The sequence below is a fragment of the Oncorhynchus nerka genome, unplaced genomic scaffold (genome assembly GCF_034236695.1).
Source record: "Oncorhynchus nerka isolate Pitt River unplaced genomic scaffold, Oner_Uvic_2.0 unplaced_scaffold_1829, whole genome shotgun sequence".
NCBI lineage: Eukaryota > Metazoa > Chordata > Actinopteri > Salmoniformes > Salmonidae > Oncorhynchus > Oncorhynchus nerka.
The window spans coordinates 34,926-61,569 of record NW_027039491.1 but is presented as its reverse complement, the minus strand read 5'-3'; the positions used below and the strand labels follow the sequence as shown (position 1 = coordinate 61,569).

Genomic DNA, 26,644 nt, shown 5'->3' with positions numbered 1-26,644 from the left:
TATTCAATGTTGAGTTTGCATCCCAATATTACACTTTATATACATTACAGAATACTGAAATATAACAAAAACTTTTGTTTTGTTTATTAATGATGAAATAATGAAGAATATGTTCCACCTATGAGGCCACTAGAGGGCGCTTTGGTCATTCGACTGCAGGAAAGGGCTACTTTTTCACAGTAGACAGTTTGATGATCAGATTAGTAAATGCAGCATATTGCAAAGTCTGGTGTTGACTCATTCTGAAAGGAAATTGCACCTCTTACACAGTTCATTTGGATGGGTGTGATGACATGGAAAACAGCACATTTTATTAGTCTCCCCAAATCTTGAGGAAGAGGTCGGTTATTTTATGATTATTCCTGTACAATTGCAAATTACTATGCATTATTGTATCGTAACATTCAGTCAAATTGTACAATCCCGTTTGATTATTGTTTAGTGTTGATATATTGGTTACGTTTTCCAGATGCTTCCGTGGTCCAACTATCTCAGACAGAGCCTATATAATAGGTTGCTGGTGATTCTATTGATGACAATCTACCAAGGTAAGACAGAGCAACCTGATGTTTACAACTACCTGACTATCAGACAGAAATGTTCTCTTACTTTTAATAACCAAAACCATTCAAATCAAATCAAGGAATTACTAAATAGCAAATGTTACTAATTAGAAGAGCAACATAAACAGTGAACTAAAGCTCATGAGGTGTTCATGGATTATATTCTTCAGGAATCAATGAGTACATATCAGTAATTTAAAAGTACCGAAATAAATATAGCAACTGTAGATTGCCCTTTCAAAAAGGAAAGTATTGCCTCTGTTTTCACCTCAGACTTAACAGGTGAGACAGGAGGTGTCCAGGCCTGGACATATAACTACAGCGTCAACCAGAATCTGGACTGGGATTCGGCCCGCCAGTGGTGCAGGCAGGACTACACGGACATGGTGGCCATCCAGAACCAGGAGGAGATTGTCTATCTCAACACCATGCTCCCTAAGAACTCACAATACTACTGGATCGGCCTCCGCAAGGTTGGTCTCCGTCCTCTGTTACTTTATCAACAGGAGTGTACTGTGGACTGACAGATGAGTCTGTCTTACTACAAGAGGTTCGTCTAGCAGAAAATGTGTCGCTGGTTTATTAAATGTACCAATCTCAATTGTTTTTAAATGCATTGCTATTTCATTTATATTGTGGCTGCATATCTTTTCTATTTCTATTTTGTATTATTGAAATAAATTATGTCAATCAATCAGGTGAATGAGATGTGGACCTGGACGGGGACTAACAAGACACTGACCAAAGAGGCGGAGAACTGGGCCATCGGGGAGCCCAACAACATAGGGGACGGACAGGACTGTGTGGAGATCTACATCAAAAGAGGAAAGGACGAAGCCAAGTGGAACGATGAGAGATGCACAAAAAAGAAGGGAGCCCTCTGCTACACAGGTAGAAGAGTGTGTGTGTGTGTGTGTGTGTGTGTGTGTGTGTGTGTGTGTGTGTGTGTGTGTGTGTATTTTCTTTAAGTCCTCTATTTGTCCACTCCCCTGTGTGTGTGTGTGTGTGTGTGTGTGTGTGTGTGTGTGTGTGTGTGTGTGTGTGTGTGTGTAGCTTCTTGCTCAGAGCATTGCTGCAGCGCCCATGCAGAGTGTTTAGAGAACATAGGGAACTACACCTGTCAGTGTGACCCTGGCTTCAAGGGCCCCCGGTGCCAAGAAGGTGAGTTAACCTGTACAATACATTCAAAAGGTCTTAACCATTCTTATCCATCTATAACGCCATGGTTTTCTGTATAGAGGTGAACCAAAATAGGTACCTGAGTTCAACTTCAATGACATGTTAGTATTCAGTATGTTTGTTTGTTGTCATTGATAATCTAGTCTCTCTGCCTCTCTCTCTCTGTCAGCCGTAGAGTGTGACACTGTGTCGGACCCAGAGCAGGGTTCAGTGAACTGTGACCATCCTCATGGGCTGTTTGCCTTCAACTCCTCTTGCCAGTTCCACTGTGCCCGGGGATACCAGCTGCAGGGGGCATCACAACTGCTCTGCCAGGCCACAGGGTTCTGGGACCACCCTGCCGCTCAGTGCCAAGGTATGGGAGAGCAGGAGGGTATAGCACAATGTACTGGGGCGGCATGTAGCCTAGTGGTTAGAGTGACTGAAAGGTTTCTGGATCAAATCCCAGAGCTGACAAGGTAAAAATCTGTCGTTCTGCCCCTGAACAAGGCAGTTAATCCACTGTTCCTAGGCCGTCATTGTAAATAAGAATTTGCTCTTAACTGACTTGCCTAGTTAAATAAAGGATAAAATACAACAGTACCCATAATGCTCTGCAACAATAAACAGTTTAATCAAACTAAAGACATTCCTAAAGCTGACATTATTGGGGCATGCATCTTTATTTAAGAGGGCTACCTGACTAATCCAAATTCACATAACATTGTGTAACGAGGCTCATAAACCAGCATTTTTTAGGCTTGAAACATAGATGTCCTGCCCTATTGATTTTAAACAACCTTTCTCTTATTGCCCCCTTCAGTCAAACAGTGTCCAGCGCTGGACAGTGGTCCTCATAGAGGGACTATGAACTGCAGTAACCCCATCGCCCTGCACAGTTATAACTCCACCTGTGAATTCAGCTGTGATTTGGGGTTTGACCTAATAGGACCAGACAGGATTCAGTGTGACCACACAGGACAGTGGACAGGCAACGTCTCCACCTGCACAGGTATTTATCACTGTCACCATGGGATAGTAGCTACTATCACACCTGTTGAATCTCAGGTCGAAGATGTAGAAAATAAAATGTCAAGAATTGCAACAGAAGTACTATGTCTCCTCCCAGTCCTTCACTTGACCGCACCCACTGTTAATCTCCACTATTTAAAATGTTCAACTGTTGTGAAATAGTTGTGTTCTTTGGGAAATATGACCTGATGAAATACTTTCAAACTGTCACTTTTTCTGTGACATCCTGTTCTGCCACTGAACACAACACCCTGGCTGTTAATGTGTTGTCCAAAATCCTTTTTTCTGATTGAGCCTCACTCTATCTGAACCATGTTGTCAGCCATGTTGTCAACCATACCGTATGTAACCCATGCTATTTATGACAGTCCCTAACTTCTTTACATTACATTGTATGGATTGTGAGTTGGTTGGCGACTCCTAGAGTCTGAATGTTTTTTTGCTGTCGCTCCAATCTCACTCTTTACCCTAATCTCACTCTTTACCCTAATCTCACTCTTTACCCTAATCTCACTCTTTACCCTAATCTCGCTCTTTACCCTAATCTCACTCTTTACCCAAATCTCACTCTTTACCCCAATCTCACTCTTTACACCAATCTCACTCTTTACCCTAATCTCGCTCTTTACCCTAATCTCACTCTTTACCCCAATCTCACTCTTTACCCCAATCTCACTCTTTACCCTAATCTCATTCTTTACCCCAATCTCACTCTTTACCCGAATCTCACTCTTTACCCTAATCTCACTCTTTACCCTAATCTCGCTCTTTACCCTAATCTCACTCTTTACCCTAATCTCACTCTTTACCCTAATCTCACCCTTTACCCTAATCTCGCTCTTTACCCTAATCTCACTCTTTACCCTAATCTCACTCTTTACCCTAATCTCACTCTTTACCCTAATCTCACTCTTTACCCTAATCTCACTCTTTACCCTAATCTCGCTCTTTACCCTAATCTCGCTCTTTACCCTAATCTCACTCTTTACCCTAATCTCGCTCTTTACCCCAATCTCACTCTTTACCCTAATCTCACCCTTTACCCTAATCTCGCTCTTTACCCTAATCTCGCTCTTTACCCTAATCTCACTCTTTACCCTAATCTCACTCTTTACCCTAATCTCACTCTTTACCCTATTGCCTTTGGAGAGTGCCAACGAACTGTGAAGTACAGGTCTTCATGGGTCCAAAACGTTCCGAAATTGATCCGTGGCTTTCCCACCCGACCAGATATGCATAAATAAAACAATTAAAAACAGAGACCCGTTCCAAAAAGAACCGTGGAAAAACAGGCCCAAACAGACCAGTACCGGTTTGGAAACCCGAGAGACCCATTCAGATCCGAGAATAGAAAGAGAGAGAGAACGAAACAACCAACTGGGCACTGCCAGCGATATTGGAGAAATTATCCACAGTTATCCTTAAAATTATCCTTAAAAACTGCCTATAGCAAATTACAAACAAAAACACTATTTGTTCTGTTTCGATGTGTAGACTAGCATATGCAAAACTTTATAGTCTATTGTTTTATTGTCTACCTCGCGGTTCAGCTGTCAGAGAGTTGAGCACGAAGTTGCATCAAGTTGCATCCACATGACATTCGTACAAAAACCTATATATTAAAGGCAGACAAGCATAGTGCTAGCCCTAGAGAGACCGGAAGAAAGATAGAGACATGCTAACAGCAACAACACAGATTTATTTTCAAATCAAATTTTATTTGTCACATACACATGGTTAGCAGATGTTAATGCGAGTGTAGCGAAATGCTTGTGCTTCTAGTTCCGACAATGCAGTAATAACCAACAAGTAATCTAGCTAACAATTCCAAAACTACTACCTTATAGACACAAGTGTAAGGGGATAAAGAATATGTACATAAAGATATATGAATGAGTGATGGTACAGAGCTGCATAGGCAAGATACAGTAGATGGTATTGAGTGCAGTATATACATATGAGATGAGTATGTAAACAAAGTGGCATAGTTAAAGTGGCTAGTGATACATGTATTACATAAGGATGCAGTAGATGATATAGAGTACAGTATATACATATACATATGAGATGAATAATGTAGGGCATGTAAACATTATATTAGATAGCATTGCTTGGCTATCAGAATATAACTCTAGTAGGCCTAAAACATTCCTCCTCACCTCAAGTTCAACTGCCTTCATTGGCCTGCAGTAGCTAAACCTAATAATTAACATACTAGTAGCATCCCGTGTTATCGGCATATTCATCGGCGTTTCAGAAATATATTACCTTCAACAGTGTCATCAAACCCATCAAAGTTTTGTGATTAATGGTGTCATAAAAAAAACAGTTTTTGCATAGGCTTTTTAAAGAACTGGTTTAGATGATTAAATAGGCCTACAATAATATTAATTTACAATAATTGCTAATAAATATGAAAATTAAATTAAATTAAAGGTAGAAAATTGCATCAAACCTGCATAGCAAGGTGCACACTGTCCAGTTGGCCATGCTAATGTTCTGCTCATCTTTGTCCACTACAATATTAAAACTTGTCCTTCGAGGACATTCCCCTTGTCACCTTCTTTTCACTATACTCTTTCTCCTCTAACTTTTGTTTTACTTAATAAAGTGTGTGCTATGTAGAAATCTCTCTGCCATTTCCTGGTTGCTAAAATTGTAATAGTTTGCCTCATTTCAGTTTATGTGAAAAAACAAACAAGAACAAACTCCCTCACGACGCCAGGACAGCGGAGTCAATCACCACCTTCCGGAGACACCTGAAACCCCACCTCTTTAAGGAATACCTAGGATAGGATAAAGTAATCCTTCTCACCCCCCTTAAAAGATTTAGATGCACTATTGTAAAGTGGCTGCTCCACTGGATGTCATAAGGTGAATGCACCAATTTGTAAGTCGCTCTGGATAAGAGCGTCTGCTAAATGACTTAAATGATAATCATTGAAATATATTTATATATTAATATATATAAGAAATATATTTATATATTATTATATATAAGAAATATATTTATATATTAATATATATAAGAAATATATTTATATATTAATATATATAAGAAATATATTTTCTTTAACCACATATTTTTTTTTACATTTTAATCCGTTTGAAGTCGGTGTACAAAACGAAAGTAGACCAGGTGTGTCGAGCGTAAGCAATCACTGAACTGACGAATGAACTAAGTAGCTCATTGTGGTGCAGTATCAGCGGCACTCCAGGAACCAACCCTCATCTACAGCTTCTACAATCATCATCGTTGCCTCATCTCTATAGAGCAGGGATGGGCAACTAGGGGGGCACAAAAAAACGGAACTCATTAAGAGGGGCCGCAGTGGCTTGTGAGTCTACGGTTTTTCCTCGCCCTTATTAGATGACATTGCTTTAGATATCAGTCTCCTTTTGAACATAAATAGACTGTACGCACAGCGTACATATTAACTCTAAAGTAGTTCCCCGCAGTGTGTAACTCATACTGTAAACTGAGTGCACAAAACATTAGGCACAAGAAGGATTGATTGAGACATGGCCAAATGAGACATGGCTTGTGTATGAGTGCCATTCAGAGGGTGAATGGGGCAAGACAAAAGATTGAAGTGCTTTTCAACGGGTTATGGTAGTAGGTGCCAGGCGCACAGGTTTGTGTCAAGAACTGCAAAGCTGCTGGGCTTTTCATGCTCAGCAGTTTCCCGTGTGTATCAAGAATGGTCCACCCCCCAAAGGACATCCAGCCAACGGCAAGACAGTGGTCGAAAGCAGGTCATTGATGAAAGGGGACAAAGGAGGCTGACACGAATCTAGAGTATGTAATACCCCATTACGACACAGTACCTCATTATGACACAATACCCCATAACGACACAGTACCTCATTATGACACAATACCCCATAACGACACAGTACCTCATTATGACACAATACCCCATTACGACACAGTACCTCATTATGACACAATACCCCATAACGACACAGTACCTCATTATGACACAATACCCCATTACGAGACAGTACCTCATTATGACACAATACCCCATAACGACACAGTACCTCACTCCACCAATCAGGCCTTTATGGTAGAGTGGCCAGACGGAAGCCACTCCTCAGTAAAAGGCACATGACAGCCCACTTGGAGTTTGCCAAAAGGCACCTAAAGACTCTCAAACCAATAGAAAAATATTCTCTGGTCTGATAAAACCAAGATTGAACTATTTTGCCTGAATGCCAAGCGTAACGTCTGGAAGAAACTTGGCACCATCCCTACGGTGAAGCATGGTGGTGGCAGCATCATGCTGTGGGGATGTTTCTCAGCGGCAAGGACTTGGAGACAAGTCAGGATCGAAGGAAAGATTAATGAAGCAAAGTACAGAGAGATCCTTGATGAAAACCTGCTCCAGATTGCTCAGGACCTCAGACTGGGGTGAAGGTTCACCTTCCAACAGGACAACGACCCTAAGCACACAGCCAAGACAAAGCAGGAGTGGCTTCAGGACAAGTCTCTGAATGTCCTTGAGTGGCCCAGCCAGAGCCCGGACTTGAGCCCGATCGAACATCTCTGGAGAGACCTGAAAATAGCTGTGCAGCAATACTCCCCATCCAACCGGACAGAGCTTGAGAGGATCTGCAAAGAATGAGAGAAACTCCCCAAATACAGGTGTGCCAAGCTTGTAGCGTCATACCCAAGAAGCCTCAATGCTGTAATCGCTGCCAAAGGTGCTTCAACAAAGTATTGAGTAAAGGGTCTGAATACTTTTGTAAATGTGATATTTCAGTTTTTCAATTTTTTATAAATCAGCAAAAATGTCTAAACCTGTTTTTTCTTTGTCATGATGGGGTATTGTGTGTAGATTGGGGCGGCAGGGTAGCCTAGTGGTTAGAGCGTTGGACTAGTAACCGAAAGTTCGAATCCCCGAGCTGACAAGGTACAAATCTGTCGTTCTGCCCCTGAACAGGCAGTTAACCCACTGTTCCTAGACCGTCATTGAAAATAAGAATTTGTTCTTAACTGACTTGCCTGGTTAAATAAAGGTTAAATAAAAAAATAAAGATTGACGAATGAAAAAAACAAAAAACATTTAGAATAAGACTGTAACGTAACAAAATGTGGAAAAGTCAAGGGGTCTGAATCATTTCTGAAGGCACTGTATATCTATGGTTATGAATACTTATGACATACTTTGATCAATGCTTGTATCAACCTATGGTACATTGTCAGCTTATGGAAGACTGCTGGCCTTGATAAGCTCAGTGACTTCTGTGGATGTTCTGTGAATGTTCTGTGGAAACAGACCATAAATCTTATCTTACCTTGGTCGTGTGCCCCTGCTCAGACATGCATCAACCAATGGTTGTGTGCCCCTGCTCAGACATGCATCAACCAATGGTTGTGTGCCCCTGCTCAGACATGCATCAACCAATGGTTGTGTGCCCCTGCTCAGACATGCATCAACCAATGGTTGTGTGCCACGTCATCGACTGTGCCGTCAGGTACCAGATTGCTATAACATATGTGATTAGCTAAGTGGTTCCTTGTTGTCCCGTGGATCAACAAGCCCATGGCAGCTTAAGGCTTTTAGCTAGGTATTTTAATCGTGTTTATATTTTGCTGTAACGTTTGATACATAAGACATGGCATAATGTGTAGAACTGAAGGGAATCACCTTTAAAACGTAAAAATCTTTCTCTCTACCACATGGTGCGTTATGTTCCCCAATGATGAAAAGGGGACATGAATGAAAAAGGTTTGGGAAGCACTGGGTTAGCTGTTACGTTGTAAGATCTGGCGTCAACAACGTCTGAATAGGGGAACACAATCATAATCTTTTATTATCTTACCTGTATCCTACTACAGTGGTGAGGTGTGGTCCCCTGTCCCCTCCTGCCATGGGGAACATGTCCTGTGTGGACCCCCTGGGGGCTTCCTCCTTCACCTCCTCCTGTGGGTTCTCCTGTGAGGAGGGCTACCTGCTGAGAGGAGACACCAACCTCACCTGTTTATCTACTGGACAATGGACCAACCACACACCTGCATGTGAACGTGAGCTATACCAAGACAACTAGAGGGAGTTTCAATGTGATAAGAACCATTATTTATTCAAAAAGAATACATTATGAATGAGTTCAGCTATGAGCTTCACCTGTACCCTGGAGTGTGAGAAGGGTTTTGTTCTGGTAGGAACTAACTCCACCCATTGCTCCTCACTGGGTTACTGGAGCCACGCCCTTCCTGTCTGTCAGGGTAAGACCAGGGGTGTTTAGGTAGAAATGTGTGGTGTAGAACAGATGTGATTGTCATGTATGATTTGGAACTATGTCAGATCTATTCACTTCATTTCTATCTAGAACATTCTGAATTGTTTCACCTCACTGAATAAATCCAGGGTTGGAACGGAGAACCTAAACTATTGTGGTGAGCTGAAGGATTAGAAACAGTTTATCTGGCATGAGGGGCTCCCGAGTGGTGCAGCGGTCTAAGGCACTGCATCTCAGTGCTAGAGGCATCACTACAGACCCTGGTTTGATTCCAGGCTGTATCACAACCAGCTGTAATTTGGAGTCGCATAATTGGCCCAGCATCGTTAGGGTTGGACTGGGTTTGACCGGGGTAGACCGTCATTGTAAATTAAATGAAACTACTTTTAACTGACTTTCCTAGTTAAATAAAGGTAAATAAAATATCATATTATAATAGGAATAGATCAATATAAATGGGCAATTACAATAGGATTATCTTGGGCCTGTGTGTCACAACCTGTGTCCTCTTTATATCCCTCCAGCTCTGCAGTGCGACACCTTAACCTCTCCCCCGCATGGCTCCCTGAACTGCTCTGGCCTCCATGGTCAGTTCCACTACGGGTCCCAGTGTCTGTTCTCCTGTGAGGAGGGGTTCCTGCTGAACGGGTTGGCTGATACAGAGTGCACCTCCCTGGGCACATGGAGCAGGAGAGCCCCCCTCTGTCTGGGTAACTCACCACATCTTCAAACCATGCTGGATACATACCCCCATCTACTGGGCCGAGAATTAAGCTTTTTAAATAAGTAATAGGGGCAGATTATTCTCATAATGCACATTTAGTCAAAATATATATTGTTGCAGAGGTACGTTACTTACAGCATTACTATTCATTTAGCTTTCTATGGATCAGGATGTGAATGTAGTGTGTTTCTCTGCATCTTCTCTTATCTGTATCCTGTTACCAGGGTTTTGTAGGTTACTTTGTAAATGCAATCTGTTAGTTACTAGTTACCTGGACAAAATTGTAATCAGTAACGTATTGATTACCCAACCTCAGTAACATAATCAGATTTATTTCGGTTACATTTGGATGACTTTCCCCTTAAGAGGCATTAGAAGAGGTCAAAAAGTATCCATCAAACACATTAGGTGTGTCATCATAGAGGTCTCTGATTGGTGGTCATCGTTTGGTGTGTCATCATAGAGGTCTCTGATTGGTGGTCATCGTTTGGTGTGTCATCATAGAGGTCTCTGATTGGTGGTCATCATTTGGTGTGTCATCATAGAGGTCTCTGATTGGTGGTCATCGTTTGGTGTGTCATCATAGAGGTCTCTGATTGGTGGTCATCATTTGGTGTGTCATCATAGAGGTCTCTGATTGGTGGTCATCGTTTGGTGTGTCATCATAGAGGTCTCTGATTGGTGGTCATCATTTGGTGTGTCATCATAGAGATCTCTGATGGTGCTCATCGTTTGGTGTGTCATCATAGAGGTCTCTGATTGGTTGTCATCATTTGGTGTGTCATCATAGAGGTCTCTGATTGGTTGTCAGACTCCCTCAGGAAGAACAAACAAACTTAAACTTGCGCCTTTTTTCAATGCTGAATTGAATGTCACTGAGAAAACAGAAAGGTGTTTTAATGTATTTTTTGGCAAATATTCTTTATGACTTTTAAAGTTTTCCAAGAAGTAATCATCTAGTTTTTCAAAAGTACAGTGTCTGTAATCTGATTATAATATTTTTGCTGGTAACGTAACTGAGTAGTTAGTGTTTTTCTAATCCGATTTCATGTCATTTCTTATTCCCCCATCCTGCCTACTACAGTGGTGAGGTGTGGTCCCCTGTCCCCTCCTGCCATGGGGAACATGTCCTGTGTGGATCCCCTGGGGGCTTCCTCCTTCACCTCCTCCTGTGGGTTCTCCTGTGAGGAGGGCTACCTGCTGAGAGGAGACACCAACCTCACCTGTTTATCTACTGGACAATGGACCAACCACACACCTGCATGTGAACGTGAGCTATACCAAGACAACTAGAGGGAGTTTCAATGTGATAAGAACCATTATTTATTCAAAAAGAATACATTATGAATGAGTTCAGCTATGAGCTCCACCTGTACCCTGGAGTGTGAGAAGGGTTTTGTTCTGGTAGGAACTTACTCCACCCATTGCTCCTCACTGGGTTACTGGAGCCACGCCCTTCCTGTCTGTCAGGGTAATACCAGGGGTGTTTAGGTAGAAATGTGTGGTGTAGAACAGATGTGATTGTCATGTATGATTTGGAACTGTGTCAGATCTATTCACTTCATTTCTATCTAGAACATTCTGAATTGTTTCACCTCACTGAATAAATCCAGGGTTGGAACGGAGAACCTAAACTATTGTGGTGAGCTGAAGGATTAGAAACAGTTTATCTGGCATGAGGGGCTCCCGAGTGGTGCAGCGGTCTAAGGCACTGCATCTCAGTGCTAGAGGCATCACTACAGACCCTGGTTCGATTCCAGGCTGTATCACAACTAGCCGTAGTTTGGAGTCCCATTGGGCGGCGCATAATTGGCCCAGCATCGTTAGGGTTTGACCGGGGTAGACCGTCATTGTAAATCAAATAAAACTGATTTTTAACTGACTTTCCTAGTTAAATAAAGGTAAATAAAATATCATTTTATAATAGGAATAGATCAATATAAATGGGTAATTACAATAGGATTATCTTGGGCCTGTGTGTCACAACCTGTGTCCTCTTTATATCCCTCCAGCTCTGCAGTGCGACATCTTAACCTCTCCCCCGCATGGCTCCCTGAACTGCTCTGGCCTCCATGGTCAGTTCCACTACGGGTCCCAGTGTCTGTTCTCCTGTGAGGAGGGGTTCCTGCTGAACGGGTTGGCTGATACAGAGTGCACCTCCCTGGGCACATGGAGCAGGAGAGCCCCCCTCTGTCTGGGTAACTCACCACATCTTCAAACCATGCTGGATACATACCCCCATCTACTGGGCTGAGAATGAAGCTTTTTAAATAAGTAATAGGGGCAGATTATTCTCATAATGCACATTTAGTCTAAATATATATTGTTACAGAGGTACGTTTCTTACAGCATTACTATTCATTTAGCTTTCTATGGATCAGGATGTGAATGTGGTGAGTTTCTCTGCATCTTCTCTTATCTGTATCCTGTTACCAGGGTTTTGTAGGTTACTTTGTAAATGCAATCTGTTAGTTACTAGTTACCTGGACAAAATTGTAATCAGTAACGTGTTGATTATCCAACCTCAGTAACATAATCAGATTTATTTCGGTTACTTTTGGATGACTTTCCCCTTAAGAGGCATTAGAAGAGGTCAAAAAATATCCATCAAACACATTAGGTGTGTCATCATAGAGGTCTCTGATTGGTGGTCATCGTTTGGTGTGTCATCATAGAGGTCTCTGATTGGTGGTCATCGTTTGGTGTGTCATCATAGAGGTCTCTGATTGGTTGCCATCGTTTGGTGTGTCATCATAGAGGTCTCTGATTGGTGGTCATCGTTTGGTGTGTCATCATAGAGGTCTCTGATTGGTTGCCATCATTTGGTGTGTCATCATAGAGGTCTCTGATTGGTGGTCATCATTTGGTGTGTCATCATAGAGGTCTCTGATTGGTGGTCATCATTTGGTGTGTCATCATAGAGGTCTCTGATTGGTGGTCATCATTTGGTGTGTCATCATAGAGGTCTCTGATTGGTGGTCATCATTTGGTGTGTCATCATAGAGGTCTCTGAATGGTGGTCATCGTTTGGTGTGCTATCATAGAGGTCTCTGACTTGTGGTCAGACTCGCTCAGGAAGAACAAACAAACTTAAACTTGCGCCTTTTTTCAATGCTGAATTGAATGTGACTGAGAAAATAGAAAGGTGTTTAAATGTATTTTTTGGCAAATATTCTTTATGATTTTTAAAGTTTTCCAAGAAGTAATCATCTAGTTTTTCAAAAGTACAGTGTCTGTAATCTGATTATAATATTTTTGCTGGTAACGTAACTGAGTAGTTAGTGTTTTTCTAATCCGATTTCATGTCATTTCTTATTCCCCCATCCTGCCTACTACAGTGGTGAGGTGTGGTCCCCTGTCCCCTCCTGCCATGGGGAACATGTCCTGTGTGGACCCCCTGGGGGCTTCCTCCTTCACCTCCTCCTGTGGGTTCTCCTGTGAGGAGGGCTACCTGCTGAGAGGAGACACCAACCTCACCTGTTTATCTACTGGACAATGGACCAACCACACACCTGCATGTGAACGTGAGCTAAACCAAGACAACTAGAGGGAGTTTCAATGTGATAAGAACCATTATTTATTAAAAAAGAATACATTATGAATGTGTTCAGCTATGAGCTCCACCTGTACCCTGGAGTGTGAGAAGGGTTTTGTTCTGGTAGGAACTAACTCCACCCATTGCTCCTCACTGGGTTACTGGAGCCACGCCCTTCCTGTCTGTCAGGGTAAGACCAGGGGTGTTCAGGTAGAAATGTGTGGTGTAGAACAGATGTGATTGTCATGTATGATTTGGAACTGTGTCAGATCTATTCACTTCATTTCTATCTAGAACATTCTGAATTGTTTCACCTCACTGAATAAATCCAGGGTTGGAACGGAGAACCTAAACTATTGTGGTGAGCTGAAGGATTAGAAACAGTTTATCTGGCATGAGGGGCTCCCGAGTGGCGCAGCGGTCTAAGGCACTGCATCTCAGTGCTAGAGGTGTCACTACAGGCCCTGGTTCGATTCCAGGCTGTATCACAACCAGCCGTAGTTTGGAGTCCCATTGGGCGGCGTATAATTGGCCCAGCATCATTAGGGTTTGGCCGGGGTAGACCGTCATTGAAAATAAAACTGCTTTTAACTGACTTTCCTAGTTAAATAAAGGTAAATAAAATATCATATTATAATAGGAATAGATCAATATAAATGGGTAATTACAATAGGATTATCTTGGGCCTGTGTGTCACAACCTGTGTCCTCTTTATATCCCTCCAGCTCTGCAGTGCGACACCTTAACCTCTCCCCCGCATGGCTCCCTGAACTGCTCTGGCCTCCATGGTCAGTTCCACTACGGGTCCCAGTGTCTGTTCTCCTGTGAGGAGGGGTTCCTGCTGAACGGGTTGGCTGATACAGAGTGCACCTCCCTGGGCACATGGAGCAGGAGAGCCCCCCTCTGTCTGGGTAACTCACCACATCTTCAAACCATGCTGGATACATACCCCCATCTACTGGGCCGAGAATTAAGCTTTTTAAATAAGTAATAGGGACAGATTATTCTCATAATGCACATTTAGTCAAAATATATATTGTTACAGAGGTACGTTACTTACAGCATTACTATTCATTTAGCTTTCTATGGATCAGGATGTGAATGTGGTGAGTTTCTCTGCATCTTCTCTTATCTGTATCCTGTTACCAGGGTTTTGTAGGTTACTTTGTAAATGCAATCTGTTAGTTACTAGTTACCTGGACAAAATTGTAATCAGTAACGTGTTGATTATCCAACCTCAGTAACATAATCAGATTTATTTCGGTTACATTTGGATGACTTTCCCCTTAAGAGGCATTAGAAGAGGTCAAAAAGTATACATCAAACACATTAGGTGTGTCATCATAGAGGTCTCTGATTGGTGGTCATCGTTTGGTGTGTCATCATAGAGGTCTCTGATTGGTGGTCATCGTTTGGTGTGTCATCATAGAGGTCTCTGATTGGTTGCCATCGTTTGGTGTGTCATCATAGAGGTCTCTGATTGGTGGTCATCGTTTGGTGTGTCATCATAGAGGTCTCTGATTGGTGGTCATCGTTTGGTGTGTCATCATAGAGGTCTATGATTGGTGGTCATCGTTTGGTGTGTCATCATAGAGGTCTCTGATTGGTGGTCATCGTTTGGTGTGTCATCATAGAGGTCTCTGATTGGTGGTCATTGTTTGGTGTGTCATCATAGAGGTCTCTGATTGGTGTTCATCGTTTGGTGTGTCATCATAGAGGTCTCTGATTGGTGGTCATCATTTGGTGTGTCATCATAGAGGTCTCTGATTGGTTGTCATCATTTGGTGTGTCATCATAGAGGTCTCTGATTGGTGGTCATCATTTGGTGTGCTATCATAGAGGTCTCTGACTTGTGGTCAGACTCGCTCAGGAAGAACAAACAAACTTAAACTTGCGCCTTTTTTCAATGCTGAATTGAATGTGACTGAGAAAATAGAAAGGTGTTTAAATGTATTTTTTGGCAAATATTCTTTATGACTTTTAAAGTTTTCCAAGAAGTAATCATCTAGTTTTTCAAAAGTACAGTGTCTGTAATCTGATTATAATATTTTTGCTGGTAACGTAACTGAGTAGTTAGTGTTTTTCTAATCCGATTTCATGTCATTTCTTATTCCCCCATCCTGCCTACTACAGTGGTGAGGTGTGTTCGCCTGTCCCCTCCTGCCATGGGGAACATGTCCTGTGTGGACCCCCTGGGGGATTCCTCCTTCACCTCCTCCTGTGGGTTCTCCTGTGAGGAGGGCTACCTGCTGAGAGGAGACACCAACCTCACCTGTTTATCTACTGGACAATGGACCAACCACACACCTGCATGTGAACGTGAGCTAAACCAAGACAACTAGAGGGAGTTTCAATGTGATAAGAACAATTATTTATTCAAAAAGAATACATTATGAATGAGTTCAGCTATGACTCCACCTGTACCCTGGAGTGTGAGAAGGGTTTTGTTCTGGTAGGAACTAACTCCATCCATTGCTCCTCACTGGGTTACTGGAGCCACGCCCTTCCTGTCTGTCAGGGTAAGACCAGGGGTGTTTAGGTAGAAATGTGTGGTGTAGAACAGATGTGATTGTCATGTATGATTTGGAACTGTGTCAGATCTATTCACTTCATTTCTATCTAGAACATTCTGAATTGTTTCACCTCACTGAATAAATCCAGGGTTGGAACGGAGAACCTAAACTATTGTGGTGAGCTGAAGGATTAGAAACAGTTTATCTGGCATGAGGGGCTCCCGAGTGGTGCAGCGGTCTAAGGCACTGCATCTCAGTGCTAGAGGCGTCACTACAGACCCTGGTTCGATTCCAGGCTGTATCACAACCAGCTGTAATTTGGAGTCGCATAGTTGGCCCAGCATCGTTAGGGTTGGACTGGGTTTGACCGGGGTAGACCGTCATTGTAAATAAAATGAAACTACTTTTAACTGACTTTCCTAGTTAAATAAAGGTAAATAAAATATCATTTTATAATAGGAATAGATCAATATAAATGGGTAATTACAATAGGATTATCTTGGGCCTGTGTGTCACAACCTGTGTCCTCTTTATATCCCTCCAGCTCTGCAGTGCGACATCTTAACCTCTCCCCCGCACGGCTCCATGAACTGCTCTGGCCTCCATGGTCAGTTCCACTACGGGTCCCAGTGTCTGTTCTCCTGTGAGGAGGGGTTCCTGCTGAACGGGTTGGCTGATACAGAGTGCACCTCCCGGGGCACATGGAGCAGGAGAGCCCCCCTCTGTCTGGGTAACTCACCACATCCTAGTTCAAACCATAGCTAGGTTGAAGATAACCAGGTTAGGAATATGTAATGATTCCATGTGGAAGCTTTAGAAAATGAACAGATTCATGGAACCAGTGCTGAGCAGCATCGCTCATCCCATAGTTTAGAGTTCTTCCTCGTTTATGCAAAGAGTTCTGGGATATTAGAATCCTTGTCTTAACCATTTATCTTCAACCTAGAACCATTTTCTCTCTGTCATTTAGTAAAACCTTTGTTATTTTCCAACCTAGAACCATAGTCTGTCTGTCATCTATTGTTGGAAATTGTGTCAGATCAAACATATTCATATAGATTTCTCTCTGAACCCCCAGGGTTCCAATGTAGAAGCCTAAAATGACTTGTGTTTAGTCAATGTGCTATTAGTTAAGTAAAGGATTCACAGAATGTGTCTGGTGTCACTCATAACCGACTTCTCTCTGTGCCCCTCCAGCTCAGCAGTGCGACACCTTAACCTCTCCCCCGCATGGCTCCCTGAACTGCTCTGGCCTCCATGGTCAGTTCCACTACGGGTCCCAGTGTCTGTTCTCCTGTGAGGAGGGGTTCCTGCTGAACGGGTTGGCTGATACAGAGTGCACCTCCCGGGGCACATGGAGCAGGAGAGCCCCCCTCTGTCTGGGTAACTCACCACATCTTCAAACCATGCTGGATACATACCCCCATCTACTGGGCTGAGAATGAAGCTTTTTAAATAAGTAATAGGGACAGATTATTCTCATAATGCACATTTAGTCAAAATATATATTGTTACAGAGGTACGTTACTTACAGCATTACTATTCATTTAGCTTTCTATGGATCAGGATGTGAATGTGGTGAGTTTCTCTGCATCTTCTCTTATCTGTATCCTGTTACCAGGGTTTTGTAGGTTACTTTGTAAATGCAATCTGTTAGTTACTAGTTACCTGGACAAAATTGTCATCAGTAACGTGTTGATTATCCAACCTCAGTAACATAATCAGATTTATTTCGGTTACTTTTGGATAACTTTTCCCTTAAGAGGCATTAGAAGAGGTCAAAAAGTATCCATCAAACACATTAGGTGTGTCATCATAGAGGTCTCTGATTGGTGGTCATCGTTTGGTGTGTCATCATAGAGGTCTCTGATTGGTGGTCATCGTTTGGTGTGTCATCATAGAGGTCTCTGATTGGTGGTCATCGTTTGGTGTGTCATCATAGAGGTCTCTGATTGGTGGTCATCGTTTGGGGTGTCATCATAGAGATCTCTGATTGGTGGTCATTGTTTGGTGTGTCATCATAGAGGTCTCTGATTGGTTGTGATCGTTTGGTGTGTCATCATAGAGGTCTCTGATTGGTGGTCATCGTTTGGTGTGTCATCATAGAGGTCTCTGATTGGTGGTCATCGTTTGGTGTGTCATCATAGAGGTCTCTGATTGGTGGTCATCGTTTGGTGTGTCATCATAGAGGTCTCTGATTGGTGGTCATTGTTTGGTGTGTCATCATAGAGGTCTCTGATTGGTTGTCATCGTTTGGTGTGTCATCATAGAGGTCTCTGATTGGTTGTCATCGTTTGGTGTGTCATCATAGAGGTCTCTGATTGGTGGTCATCGTTTGGTGTGTCATCATAGAGGTCTCTGATTGGTGGTCATTGTTTGGTGTGTCATCTTAGAGGTCTCTGATTGGTTGTCATCGTTTGGTGTGTCATCATAGAGGTCTCTTATTGGTTGTCATCATTTGGTGTGTCAACATAGAGGTCTCTGATTGGTGGTCATCATTTGGTGTGTCACCATAGAGGTCTCTGATTGGTGTTCATCGTTTGGTGTGTCATCATAGAGGTCTCTGATTGGTGGTCATCATTTGGTGTGTCATCATAGAGGTCTCTGATTGGTTGTCATCATTTGGTGTGTCATCATAGAGGTCTCTGATTGGTGGTCATCATTTGGTGTGCTATCATAGAGGTCTCTGACTTGTGGTCAGACTCGCTCAGGAAGAACAAACAAACTTAAACTTGTGCCTTTTTTCAATGCTGAATTGAATGTGACTGAGAAAATAGAAAGGTGTTTAAATGTATTTTTTGGCAAATATTCTTTATGACTTTTAAAGTTTTCCAAGAAGTAATCATCTAGTTTTTCAAAAGTACAGTGTCTGTAATCTGATTATAATATTTTTGCTGGTAACGTAACTGAGTAGTTAGTGTTTTTCTAATCCGATTTCATGTCATTTCTTATTCCCCCATCCTGCCTACTACAGTGGTGAGGTGTGTTCGCCTGTCCCCTCCTGCCATGGGGAACATGTCCTGTGTGGACCCCCTGGGGGCTTCCTCCTTCACCTCCTCCTGTGGGTTCTCCTGTGAGGAGGGCTACCTGCTGAGAGGAGACACCAACCTCACCTGTTTATCTACTGGACAATGGACCAACCACACACCTGCATGTGAACGTGAGCTAAACTAGAGGGAGTTTCAATGTGATAATAACCATTATTTATTCAAAAAGAATACATTATGAATGACTTCAGCTGTGGCTCCACCTGTACCCTGGAGTGTGAGAAGGGTTTTGTTCTGGTAGGAACTAACTCCACCCATTGCTCCTCACTGGGTTACTGGAGCCACGCCCTTCCTGTCTGTCAGGGTAAAACCACGGTTGTTCAGGTAGAAATGTGTGGTGTAGAACAGATGTGATTGTCATGTATGATTTGGAACTGTGTCAGATCTATTCACTTAATTTCTATCTAGAACATTCTGAATTGTTCCACCTCACTGAATAAATCCAGGGTTGGAACGGAGAACCTAAACTATTGTGGTGAGCTGAAGGATTAGAAACAGTTTATCTGGCATGAGGGGCTCCCGAATGGCGCAGCGGTCTAAGGCACTGCATCTCAGTGCTAGAGGTGTCACTACAGACCCTGGTTTGATTCCAGGCTGTATCACAACCAGCCGGGATTGGGAGTCCCATAGGGCTAGCATCGTCCGGGTTAGGATTTGACCGGGGTAGACCGTCATTGTTAATAAGAATTTGTTTTTAACTGACTAGCCTAGTTAAATAAAGGTAAATCAAATAAAATACTTGACAGACTCACCTTGACAGACCTTGCCGTCCTGTCAAAGTGAGTAAGGGATATATAAAAATATTCTTAATTAATTGATTGATTGATTTAACCCCTACAGTGGTCCAGTGTGAGAACCTATTGCCCAGACAGACATCTCCAGCACCCACTCCATCCTCAACCCCACCACCAGCCCAGGGACCCTTCATGAACTGCTCACACTACCTAGGGGAGTTTAGCTTCAGCTCTCTGTGCCTCTTCACCTGCAGCAAAGGTTACTATCTGAACGGAACAGAAGAGCTGTCCTGCACCTCAGAGGGACAATGGAGTGACCTTGTGCCCTCTTGCCAAAGAAACATCAACTCTGTCCAAGGTTGTACTGACTATTTGTTTACATCAAATATTATATACACTGAATTCAATTGAATAGTAGTACATTAGGTCAAATCATCATTTCCCCTGATTTTTGTTCATTTCATGCGACTACAGCATAGCATCCGTCCTTACAGGGTGACCTCTTGGTTTATCTGCTCTGTTCTGACCCTGTGGTGACTGTGGTTGTTCTACAGAGTCGGAGATAGTGACTGGTTGTTCTACAGAGTCAGAGATAGTGATTGGTTGTTCTATAGAGTCAGAGATTGTGACTGGTGTTCTATAGAGTCAGGGATAGTGACTGGTTGTTCTATAGAGTCAGAGATAGCAACTGGTTGTTCTATAGAGTCAGAGATAGCAACTGGTTGTTCTATAGAGTCAGGGATAGTGACTGGTTGTTCTATAGAGTCAGAGATAGTGACTGGTTGTTCTATAGAGTCAGAGATAGTGACTGGTAGTTCTATAGAGTCAGGGAGAGTGACTGGTTGTTCTATAGAGTCAGAGATAGTGACTGGTAGTTCTATAGAGTCAGGGATAGTGACTGGTTGTTCTATAGAGTCAGAGATAGTGACTGGTTGTTCTATAGAGTCAGGGATAGTGACTGGTTGTTCTATAGAGTCCGAGATAGCGACTGGTTGTTCTATAGAGTCAGGGATAGTGACTGGTTGTTCGTAGAGTCAGGGATAGGGACTGGTTGTTCTATAGAGTCAGGGATAGTGACTGGTTGTTCTATAGAGTCAGGGATAGTGAATGGTTGTTCTATAGAGTCAGGGATAGTGACTGGTTGTTCTATAGAGTCAGAGATAGTGACTGGTTGTTCTATAGAGTCAGAGATAGTGACTGGTAGTTCTATAGAGTCAGGGAGAGTGACTGGTTGTTCTATAGAGTCAGAGATAGTGACTGGTAGTTCTATAGAGTCAGGGATAGTGACTGGTTGTTCTATAGAGTCAGAGATAGTGACTGGTTGTTCTATAGAGTCAGAGATAGTGACTGGTTGTTCTATAGAGTCAGGGATAGTGACTGGTTGTTCTATAGAGTCCGAGATAGTGACTGGTTGTTCGTAGAGTCAGGGATAGGGACTGGTTGTTCTATAGAGTCAGGGATAGTGACTGGTTGTTCTATAGAGTCAGGGATAGTGAATGGTTGTTCTATAGAGTCAGGGATAGTGACTGGTTGTTCTATAGAGTCAGAGATAGTGACTGGTTGTTCTATAGAGTCAGAGATAGTGACTGGTTGTTCGTAGAGTCAGGGATAGTGACTGGTTGTTCTATAGAGTCAGAGATAGTGACTGGTTGTTCTATAGAGTCAGGGATAGTGACTGGTTGTTCTAAAGAGTCAGAGATAGTGACTGGTTGTTCTAAAGAGTCAGAGATAGTGACTGGTTGTTCTATAGAGTCAGGGATAATGACTGTGGTTGTTGCGTTAAAGAGTCCTCTAGGATGCTGGTCTATGCAGTGGTGGGAGCTGCCTCTGCTGCTGGGCTGTTACTACTGCTGGGTCTGGGCATGCTGGCCGCAAAGAAGCTCCGCAAGAAAGGTAAGAGAAATGAATTAAAGACATGTATTTAATATTGTATGTGTAACCTCGTCACCAAGCTATTGCACCAGAGCTTGGGGAGGAAATTTATTGCGTGTGATACTATTCCAAACGGGTCATCTTTCTTTCATCTATAATGTCTTACTGTGTTAGGCCTTCCTGTGTTAGAAGCAGTGGTACTATAGTACTATAGTAGTATTAGTATATAAGTGTAGTACTGTTGTAGTAGTATGTAAGTATAGTTAAAGCCCGTTCCATAATAATAATCCCTGTTTCTGGTCCGTCACAGGTGACTTCCACTTTGATAACTCGTTATGGGAGGAAAGAGAGAACCCTGCTTTTGAAAATTCTTAAACAAGAATGTGCTTAATGACATTGTACTGTAAAACAAGGTTTTGTCTAACAAATTAATTGCTTTCAATGTATTTAAAGGCATCACTGTTCCTTCTATACCTATTTTTGTGTATGGGCTGTTAAAGCTAAAATATATCACTTTTGGGCGACCCGACCAGATTCACGTAGAAATGTGAGTTATAGATATGTAATTATTGAAAATAAGTCTAAGAAGCTGTTATATCTGTTCTATGTATACTATTTCTATGCTTCCCATTCTTAAGTTTCGATGGGGAGTCAGTAGAGGTTAAAGCTAAAAATATATAACTTTTGGGCAACCCGACCAGATTCACGTAGAAATGTGAGTTATAGATATGTAATTATTGAAAATAAGTCTAAGAAGCTGTTATATCTGTTCTATGTATACTATTTCTATGCTTCCCATTCTTAAGTTTTGTTTTTGGCATCTTTTACTTTCTGGTTTTTGTACACCAGCTTCAAACAGTTGAAAATTCTATATTTCTGGGCGATTGAAAATATATTTCACAGCGATTTAGATGGTACAATGATTCTCTACACTCTGTTTTGTGTAAATTAGGAAAACTATTAGAATTTTAGCAACTAGGAAATGGCGGAGTGATTTCTGCATATTTCACCTTTTTAATGGATGTTAGATGTGTAGGATTTTAATTTGACCCGTATTGTCACAGCAAAATAATCTTGCATCAACAGGATTTGAACATTTAGTCCATTCACACTTTTCCGTGATGTAATGTTGCTTGATCGGTGGTTAGGCTATTAGCTGTCCGAAATTGGGCTACATTACAGTGCAATAATGTTAATATTATGGTGTGTTAGTGGTTTTCAGTGAATTTATGTCCATAGGACTCTGGTTATTAGAACTATTTATCTGACAGTTTTTAGATGTTCTGTTTGTACACTCACTGCTCGCAGGGTAGCATTTTCATCTCTTTGTAGTCAATTACATCATCTCAGTAAATTGTCCCTCTAATACGGAGTTACAGTCATGCTTAAAGGGACACAAATGCCACTGAATTACGAGCAAAAGAATCCTGGTTGTGTTCAATAGGGAAATAAACACTGAACAAAAATATGAACGCAACATGTAAAGGACATAAATTCGCAGGAAAATTCTCAGCGACAACAGGTTGATCAAATGAAGATCCCATATCTGAATGTAGCTTGTAGTCAAACTCATGGCTTTCTATGTTTCTCATCATGTTCACTTGGACAAATGTTGAATTCAATATATTGAGATCAATAGAATGCAGAATGTGCTGTAAAAAAAGTATTTTATTTTTAACGAATAACAAAACAAAACAATATATATATATATATACTTATTTTATTTATTTAATTAACAAAATTATACCACACCCAATTCCCCTGTGTGAAAAGTAATTCCCCTTTACACTCAATAACTGGTTGTGCCCCCTTTTAGCTGTAATGACTCCAACCAAACACTTCCTGTAGTTGTTGATCTGTCTCTCATGTCGCTGTGGAGGAATTTAGCAAGTATTGTGTTATTTGTTCACTCAGGTTCCCTTTATCTGATATTAGGTTTTGGTTGAAGATCTGATAACATTCTGTATAACATTTTTGCAAAAGTAGAGAAAATATGCCCACCTCATCCCCTCTTACACTGCCTCACTGTCCACCTCACCCCCCTCTCACCCTGCCTCACTGTCCACCTCACCCCCCTCTCACCCTGCCTCACTGTCCACCTCACCCCCTCTCACTGCCCACCTCCCCCTCTCTCACTGCCCACCTCCTCCCTCTCCCTCTGCCTCACTGCCCACCTCCCCCTCTCTCACTGCCCACCTCCTCCCTCTCTCCCTCTGCCTCACTGCCCACCTCCCCCTCTCTCACTGCCCACCTCCTCCCCTCTCTCCCTCTGCCTCACTGCCCACCTCCCCCTCTCTCACTGTCCACCTCCTCCCTCTCTCACCCTGCCTCACTGCCCACCTCCCCCTCTCTCACTGCCCACCTCCTCCCTCTCTCCCTCTGCCTCACTGCTCACCTCCCTCCCCCACCTCAATGCCCACCCCACCCCTTCGCTCCCCCTGCCCATCTCACCCCTTTCTAACCCCGCTCTCTCTGGAGGCTGGAGGGTTGCTAGGTGACCACAAGGTGTCAACCTGGCATGTAGTGTCCTGCCTGTCTGACAGGTGATCCATCATCTAAACATTGATAGTAGTGTCAGGGTTGGAGTCAACTCCATCTATTTCATAATGTGGACTGAAACGGAATGCTCTCATGAACAAGCCAACATAACCCTTAATTATGACACTGTTAGGTCATTTGGGGATATTAGCAAGCTAGGAGCAATACAACCATTATTTGTAGTATTTATAAAGAATTGTTTGGGCCTTTGGATAGCCTTGACATGAGGCACTTAACTGATCACAATATGAGTTTTAATCCGTGTTGGGGGGTAGTAAATTACATGTAGTTCAACTAGTAATTTAACTACATTAGCTTGTTGGCAGTTGAACTAAATTTAAATCTTGGTAGTGTTTTCAGTAGTTGATTACTTTGTAGTGATGTAGCTAACTGCTGGAACAACACACTACATTTTTGCACCAAACAAAAATAAAATATGTTTGAAGTAGGCCATATATATATATTTTTTTGCATCAGACCTGCCTAATTCTCAATGGAAACACAGCTTTTGTGATTAATAGGCTAAATGACACATTCTGACACCAGAGTGATCTATCCTGCCAATTTGTAGTCTATGACATTCCCAGCCTGGTCTCATAGATTAAACGTAAACAAGTAACGTAAATCCGGGACACTCAAATGAGTTTGATATGTTACATTTGGTATGGTTACATGAGACAGATGGTTACTAAAGGTAAAAAACAAAAGGAAGGCGATTGGTCGGGGTGGATGGATGGGTGTATAACGCAAACGTCTGGCAACCCAAAGGCGTGTTCGATTCTCATCACGGATAACTTTAGCTAATTCGCAACTTTTCAACTACTTTTTAGCTACTTAGCATGGTAGGTAACCCTAACATTAACCCTAACCTTACATCTTTAACCTAACTCCTAACCTTAACCTTAACCCGAACATTAACCCTAACCGTTAGCCAAGCTAACATTAGCCAGCTAGCTATTGTTAGCGTTAGCCACTTAGCTTAAATTAACCACAACAAATTGGAATTCGTAACATATCATACGTTTTGCTCATTCGTAACGTAAAGTACAGATTGTAATTCGTAACATATCATGCGAAATGTGTGATGGACATCCCCCAAATTAATACATACCATACAAAAACGTAACATATCATACAAAATGGAGTGTATTTAACAAGTTATACGAAATGCTCTGAGACCAGGTTAACATTTCAGATCAAGATATGATCATAATTTTTCAAAGTAAGTAACGTTCAGTAATCTATATTTTCCATAAAGGTAGCTTTAGCGTAGCTTAAATTCTTCCAATGTGAAGCATTTGGTAGCTTGGTAACAGTGGAGGCTGCTGAGAATGGCTCATGATAATGGCTGGAACGGAGCCAATTAAAACCATGTGTTTGATGTGTTTTATACCATTCCACTGATTCCGGTTCAGTTATTATCATAAACCATGTGTTTGATGTGTTTTATACCGTTCCACTGATTCCGGTTCAGTTATTATCATAAACCATGTGTTTGATGTGTTTTATACCGTTCCACTGATTCCGGTTCAGTTATTATCATAAACCACGTGTTTGATGTGTTTTATACCGTTCCACTGATTCCGGTTCAGTTATTATCATAAACCATGTGTTTGATGTGTTTTATACCATTCCACTGATTCCGGTTCAGTTATTATCATAAACCATGTGTTTGATGTGTTTTATACCATTCCACTGATTCCGGTTCAGTTATTATCATAAACCATGTGTTTGATGTGTTTTATACCGTTCCACTGATTCCGGTTCAGTTATTATCATAAACCATGTGTTTGATGTGTTTTATACCATTCCACTGATTCCGGTTCAGTTATTATCATAAACCATGTGTTTGATGTGTTTTATACCATTCCACTGATTCCGGTTCAGTTATTATCATAAACCATGTGTTTGATGTGTTTTATACCATTCCACTGATTCCGGTTCAGTTATTATCATAAACCATGTGTTTGATGTGTTTTATACCGTTCCACTGATTCCGGTTCAGTTATTATCATAAACCATGTGTTTGATGTGTTTTATACCATTCCACTGATTCCGGTTCAGTTATTATCATAAACCATGTGTTTTATACCATTCCACTGATTCCGGTTCAGTTATTATCATAAACCATGTGTTTGATGTGTTTTATACCATTCCACTGATTCCGGTTCAGTTATTATCATAAACCATGTGTTTTATACCATTCCACTGATTCCGGTTCAGTTATTATCATAAACCATGTGTTTGATGTGTTTTATACCATTCCACTGATTCCGGTTCAGTTATTATCATAAACCACGTGTTTTATACCATTCCACTGAATCCGGTTCAGTTATTATCATAAACCACGTGTTTGATGTGTTTTATACCGTTCCACTGATTCCGGTTCAGTTATTATCATAAACCACGTGTTTTATACCATTCCACTGATTCCGGTTCAGTTGTTACCACAAGCCCGTTCTCCCCAATTAAGGTGTCACCAACCTCCTGTGCTTGGTAAACTTTAGTATATTTTCCCCAACACTGGTTCCAATGTTGCGTCTCCAGACATGTATTGCTGGACATCACGTTGTATACTTGGCCGTATCATATGGTCTGCCTCTAACTGAAGGTGAACTAAGAAATGGTTAGTTCCAGATTCTTCTACAAAGCCAGCGCATCTGTCTCCGCGCTGAAACAGCT

General features: G+C 42.0%; 1 protein-coding gene across 1 annotated transcript; it reads left to right on the top strand.

Annotated features, from left to right (window-relative positions):
* The first annotated feature begins 234 nt into the window (after nt 1-234).
* selp (selectin P) lies at nt 235-26,167 on the top strand. Its single transcript, XM_065014980.1, has 20 exons — nt 235-340; nt 470-548; nt 837-1,036; nt 1,262-1,454; nt 1,617-1,724; nt 1,912-2,097; nt 2,545-2,733; nt 8,599-8,784; nt 9,524-9,709; nt 10,808-10,993; nt 11,736-11,921; nt 13,062-13,247; nt 13,984-14,169; nt 15,392-15,577; nt 16,316-16,501; nt 16,969-17,154; nt 18,746-18,931; nt 19,659-19,910; nt 21,338-21,445; nt 21,735-26,167. The coding sequence occupies exons 2-20, from the start codon at nt 470-472 to the stop codon at nt 21,797-21,799; spliced, it is 3,240 nt and encodes a 1,079-aa protein (XP_064871052.1). The 5' UTR covers nt 235-340; the 3' UTR covers nt 21,800-26,167.
* The last annotated feature ends 477 nt before the right edge of the window (nt 26,168-26,644 follow it).

Excerpts from the sequence above, each read along its gene's own strand:
- selp (XM_065014980.1), top strand. The coding sequence starts at position 470 with ATGCTTCCGTGGTCCAACTATCTCAGACAGAGCCTATATAATAGGTTG. Across the intron at positions 9,710-10,807 it reads GAGAGCCCCCCTCTGTCTGG|TGGTGAGGTGTGGTCCCCTG; the intron begins GTAACTCACCAC and ends TGCCTACTACAG. Across the intron at positions 10,994-11,735 it reads CCACACACCTGCATGTGAAC|CTCTGCAGTGCGACATCTTA; the intron begins GTGAGCTATACC and ends ATATCCCTCCAG.